The following is a 5,816-nucleotide window of genomic DNA, read 5'->3' as shown; positions in this document are numbered from 1 at the left end:
GGCACCGCTGCAGCCGCACCGGAGGAAGCCAGCTCCCTGCGCAAGCTGGCCAGCTTGGACGGAACCACCCATCAACACGTGTGGCCGGTAATGATCAATAGAGATTAGAAAGCCCTTCTTCCTTCTGTTGTTTTATAATATATCAAGTTGTGTTTGCATAGTTTGTTCAACTATATGTCAGTACTCATTTGTCCCAGAGAATTTGTGTTGTAGCTAAATATGGACAGGTTCTTGATATGTGCCGTGTTAATTTGGTGTGTTTTGTTGCATTTTCTTGTACTTAGCCCTTGAATGCTGGGTGGCGAACCGTGTTGGGGTCATTCGTTGGATTCTTCGGGGCAGCGCTGGGAAGCATTGGCGGGCTAGGTGGAGGTGCGATCTTCGTGCCGATGCTGACGTTGATTGTTGGTTTTGATACCAAGTCGGCAACTGCGATGTCAAAATGTGAGGATGCAGTTCGTATTTACTTTACAACAGAAAAATATTATTGTTCTTGATTTTGTGTTTAGGTTGTAACATTTGCAACGAGTCTCTACATATCTTTCATTTATGGTGCTCTTCTACATATTGTGGCATTATTTACTATTAGGGAAACGATCCGGTTCAGCTGACGTATTGCTCGTGCACATCCGCCGGGTGAGTAACCGTTGGATCAAAAATTATCGTACGGTGCTCAAAAGTTGCACGTGATACCTATTTAGAAACATCTCGCAGGACAAGCATCCTTATCTATTCGTCACCATTTCATCCCCAATCTCAATCCTCATTATTCTTGGTGCAAAACTCCTTCCGCGACAACACCAGTGTTGCAAAAAAGTGAAGATGATTTTTTTTTTGCAATACAAGTTGTCGTCCCCAAAACCCAATCCTTGTGAAGAAAAATTTCTGCAACTTCATTCTTGTTGCAAAGTCCTTCCACAACAACATCCGTGTTGCAAAAAAAAGAGACAAAATAAAATTCTACAACACAGCTTTTGGTACAAATGTTTCTACGACAAGGTTTCTGTTGCAAAAGGATTCTGCAACATCACCTTTGTTGCAATTGTGAAAACATCACTGGGTCGCTTATATAACGACTATTGAGCCGACGGAGCATGCGCCTTACTATTAACTCCGTTAGTAAATAGATGATGTGTAAAATCCTTTCTATAGATGATGTTTTAGAGACTTGCATGATTTTCAACATGTACCTTTGACCATTACTTTTGAACTTATATCTATAATAAAATTTTGTACTGTCAAAACATTTTTCATGGCAAAACTAATGATACATTTCCACCACAATAATATAATTACATATATTAGTTAACGTTCAAAAAAATTACTCATAGTTTGTAGCAAGTTGTGTATTGACGAACGGCGGTAATAGCTTTTAGTTATGGTTTGGATGTTCTCCAAAATTAATTCAGAAACATCTGCCCCAAAATACCCTTTGAACGAACTCAAGTGGAAATTTAGGATTGAGAAGGTCAAAATGACCACTTAGTGTCTTACAACTCTGCCGGGTACTAGATTCCCTTCTGTAATTTAACTATAGAATACATCTCAAGTATTCCATTCGTTAATTAAACATGGATTTTCCCCACACAAAAATTAAACATGGATTTACTCTTAACATATATATCATAATACACAAAAATATGCTACTTTTATGATTGTTTCTGGGAATCTCTTCCACAGGTATGATCACGGGAGCTGCTATTTCAACCGTGTACTGCAACCTCAAGCTGAAACACCCAACTTTCAACATGCCAATGATAGACTATGACCTAGCCCTGCTCATACAACCCATGCTCATGATGGGGGTCAGCATTGGGGTTATTTGCAATGTGATATTCCCTGACTGGCTTGTCACAATTCTCTTTATCATCCTTTCTCTAGGTTCTCAGATCTGTCCTGAAACTGCGCCAAAAATTTACCCTTTCTAGCTTGTAGCTGACTTCAGAATGTTTTCCAAACTTGAATTCCAGTTACTTCAACTAAAGCTTTTCTAAAGGGTGTTGAAACATGGAAGAAAGAGGCACTAATAATAAGGGTACTACTTCTCTTCAGCATCCTCTCGCTAGTACAATTTTTCCTTTACATTTTTTCCACGGTACAAATCTTTCAGGATATTGATAGGCTCCTTAATTTGCTTTAACATTTCAGGAGGCAGCGGCGAAAAAATCAAAGCAATCCAGTAACATCAATAATCCTATAAGTCAGCATTCATAAAATGCATAGAACTACCGTTTATATTTTTTTGATTTCCTAGGTGATGGAATTGAGTACGCACTGCCTGCCGGATCTGATGCCGTAGCAGAGACAAGACCCCCCTCGGATAAAGCGGTGAACTGAAAACCATGAAATCTTCTCAAGCACTATGTGTAACACTCTAAGACTAGAGTTCGGTTGTTGTTGTAGGTATCCATTTGGAAGAACATTTACTGGAAGGAGTTTGGACTCCTTATCTTTGTTTGGGCTGCAATCCTTACACTTCAAGTCGCCATGGTGAGAAACTAATTATTTGGTGTACCCTAAATTTTTAATGATTTGCTGATTTACTTAGACATGTCAACCTCCATTAGGATTTATATATAACACATGATACTCCACACTATTGTGCTCTGATTTTCCTATCTCTTCATTCAGAATATGAGTAAGAAACCTTAATCTGCACATGGGGATTTTATATTGGGAAAAGAGAGACTGGTGTTAACATCCAAAGACCCCTTTGGGTATATCCACATTGGCTTAGAATCAAGTGCATAAACATGGTAAAATTGGTACCTCTACATGCATCACGAGATTTATTACAAATTTTTTAATTATAATAGTTGCACGGTTACAATTGATAGATCTCTTGTCTGCTAACATTCAGAGAACACTGTGGAAATAGTAAAGGGTAGAAGTCTTTGTATTAGCCTTAGGCTGTCATTGGAGTGTGACATGGCTTATTCATCAACATCATCATTGTAGTAACCTTCTCAGTATCTACCTTCTTGGTCGAAGCCGAAGTAAAAAAAAAGACCACACTCGATCAGTCATTTGTGTACTCAGCATGCCACCGTGTATATGGAAACACAAGCACTACTAATTAAATGCATGCATGCTTGAGAAATAGAAGGCTATATGTCTATGTTTTAAGAAGTGACATATTTAGTTGAAATTAGAAGAATAGTATGGATGTAGTTTTGTATATAACACATGATATTCCACATTATTGTGCTATGTTTTCCCTATCTCATCATTTAGAATATGATAATAAAATTAAGCTTGGTGATATTTGCACAAACTAGTTAGAAAGAGAGCTGTGGAAACGGAGATGAGATGAAGGAAATCACTCCGGCTTTTTAATGGGCAAACAATAATGTAATTTACTATGGTAGGACATCTCACCTTTTATTCATTGGTTGGAGATCTATAAAGTACCAATTAGAGTAGTTCATCACATACTAGATTTTTTTTCATCCAAGGATTTTATACTACTTCCCAATTTAGATTTGATCCTTTCATGAGATGAATGATTTATCTCTTTTTTTCTCCCCTCTGAGTAACAAGAGATTTTCGGTAAACAATGCAATCAATACAACAAATCAATAATAAATTACTTGATGATAATCCACACAAAAATACATAATTTCTTGGGAACCCTAGAAATACCTATGTTAGAATTACTTCCAGGTAAATCATAACACTGACATTAAACTCGGGCTTATGTTAATTCTTTCATACAGAACTACGTGGAAACTTGCTCCACTTTGTACTGGGTTTTCAGCCTACTCCAGGTACTTTCAGCCTTTCATCGCCTCATTATTCAACCATGTTGCATGAAAAATTGATTCGTACTTACAAATTTTAGACGACTAGTGTTCAAGGATGTTTTCATGCCACTAACTAAATTGCCTGAATAAAACCATTATCTATTATAGCTTAAAGACAATTCTCTCCTATTATCCTTTTTGGATATAGTTTCCTTTGATTTGTATTTTTTGACAGACATGATATGATTACCCAAAAAATAATAGATATTCCTATTGTTGCCATTGTGTATCATATGAACTAAGATTTGACCTACTAGTATCAATTCATCCTATTACCATCATGATGTGTTACATTAACATAGTTTATTTTCCTACTGGATAAATAAGTAGATCCCAGTGTCGGCTGGAGTGTCCATATACCAGGCAGTAGGTTTGGTGCAAGGAAAGAGGGTGATATCATCAAGGGCAAATACACAGACTAGCCTAAAATCCCATCTAGTATTGATATGCTTCTTTGGTGTCACTGCTGGTGTCCTCGGTGGTCTTCTTGGCATCGGCGGGGGCGTCATCATGGGGCCACTTTTCTTGGAGCTTGGTATTCCTCCACAGGTTGATTTTTCTTATTTGTTCATATCAAGAACTTATTGCTTCAATCATGTTTTTTCACTTGCAACCATTTGATGGCATTCTATTTATGTTTTGTTTTGCTAAGTAGTGCACATTTACTACATAAGAGTCTAGTAAATAGTGTGGTTGGTAGCGATGCAATTGAGATGGACAATTATGATGACGGTGTCATGGATAATGGTGTAGTTGGTAGAAATGCAATTGACAATGGTGCATTTGATAAAGATGCAGTTGACAAGGGTGTAGTTGACAGCGATGAACATGGCAAGGACACTGATGTGGTTGATAATGATGTAATTCATAGCGATGCAGTTAACAATATGTTTCTGCGGCATAATGTTTATCAACTTATTGCTTGTTTACATGATCTCACTGTTAATTGCAACACGTGCTTACTACAACTCATGTGGTTACTTTTTTCCTTTGTTTACTATAGGATTGACTAGTTAAGAGAATATTAAATGTTTACCATGGAGTCATGCCCTTTACTTTTAATATATTCATCACATATTTGACATGTATGTATTGCCTGTTGCAGGTCTCAAGTGCTACAGCCACCTTTGCCATGATGTTTTCATCATCCGTAGCTGTCATAGAATACTACCTCCTGAACCGGTTCCCTATACCATATGGTATTTTCTTTTTCTTTTTTTGTGATCCTCCTAAGGTAACCGTGTATTACTATTTTAAAAAGTGTCTTTTGTGCAGCTCTCTTTTTCACATGTGTGGCATTCATTGCTGCAATCGTTGGTCAGCTAGTTGCAAGGAAGCTGATAAACTGGTTAGGAAGGGCATCATTTATCATCTTCGTATTGTCCTTCATGATCTTCATTGGTGTGATTCCTCTAGGTACCAGTTTCTCTCTTCTAAATCCCTTCACTACAACCATCCACATCACATCCTATCAAAGCCAGAATAACTTTGAATTGCAGGTGGAGTCGGTATCTTAAACATGAAGCACAAGATGGTGCGGCACGAGTACATGGGATTTCACGACATTTGCATGTCGGATGCATAGGAAGATGCAACTTGCACGTATGCGACTAGTGTGATGTATTGTGCAGTTTGAGTGGATGGAATAGATGCCAAATTAAATCAAAGGGATAGAAGATCAAAAGTTCAGCCATTAGTCCCAACATAGTTTTTTTTCATCACCCAATGTAATCAATTACTAGAGTATATATATATATATATATATATATATATATATATATATATATATATATATTCAAACATGTTGATCCTCCTTTCATACTTGACTAACTCTGTACATTCAGACTAAAGAATGACGTGTAAAAAGCCTGTCGCACTGCTGCCTCGACACCTTCATGGGAGGCAAGTAACTCTTTAATGAAGGGTCATCAACATGAGCATGTTTTGATTGACGTGATTTTATCACCTTTTCCTAGTGTTCTTTCATTAATACTTCAAATACTTCTGAAAGCA

General features: G+C 37.3%; 1 protein-coding gene across 1 annotated transcript; it reads left to right on the top strand.

Annotated features, from left to right (window-relative positions):
• Positions 1 to 293: 293 nt before the first annotated feature.
• LOC123075906 (sulfite exporter TauE/SafE family protein 3-like) lies at positions 294 to 5,539 on the top strand. The gene is made up of 11 exons (XM_044498405.1): positions 294 to 444; positions 1,681 to 1,881; positions 1,971 to 2,035; positions 2,149 to 2,179; positions 2,255 to 2,328; positions 2,404 to 2,490; positions 3,717 to 3,767; positions 4,134 to 4,352; positions 4,909 to 5,002; positions 5,079 to 5,219; positions 5,303 to 5,539. The coding sequence occupies exons 1-11, from the start codon at positions 390 to 392 to the stop codon at positions 5,386 to 5,388; spliced, it is 1,104 nt and encodes a 367-aa protein (XP_044354340.1). The 5' UTR covers positions 294 to 389; the 3' UTR covers positions 5,389 to 5,539.
• The last annotated feature ends 277 nt before the right edge of the window (positions 5,540 to 5,816 follow it).

The sequence above is a fragment of the Triticum aestivum genome, chromosome 3D (assembly GCF_018294505.1).
Source record: "Triticum aestivum cultivar Chinese Spring chromosome 3D, IWGSC CS RefSeq v2.1, whole genome shotgun sequence".
Classification (NCBI taxonomy): domain Eukaryota; kingdom Viridiplantae; phylum Streptophyta; class Magnoliopsida; order Poales; family Poaceae; genus Triticum; species Triticum aestivum.
The sequence above is the reverse complement of the archived record's forward strand: the minus strand, read 5'-3'. Positions and strand labels throughout refer to the sequence as shown.

Bases quoted from the DNA above. Each gene is read 5' to 3' on its own strand.
- LOC123075906 (XM_044498405.1), top strand. From the start codon at position 390: ATGCTGACGTTGATTGTTGGTTTTGATACCAAGTCGGCAACTGCGATG. The intron at 2,491-3,716 runs GTGAGAAACTAA...TCTTTCATACAG, and splicing joins TTACACTTCAAGTCGCCATG to AACTACGTGGAAACTTGCTC. The intron at 3,768-4,133 runs GTACTTTCAGCC...ATAAATAAGTAG, and splicing joins GGGTTTTCAGCCTACTCCAG to ATCCCAGTGTCGGCTGGAGT.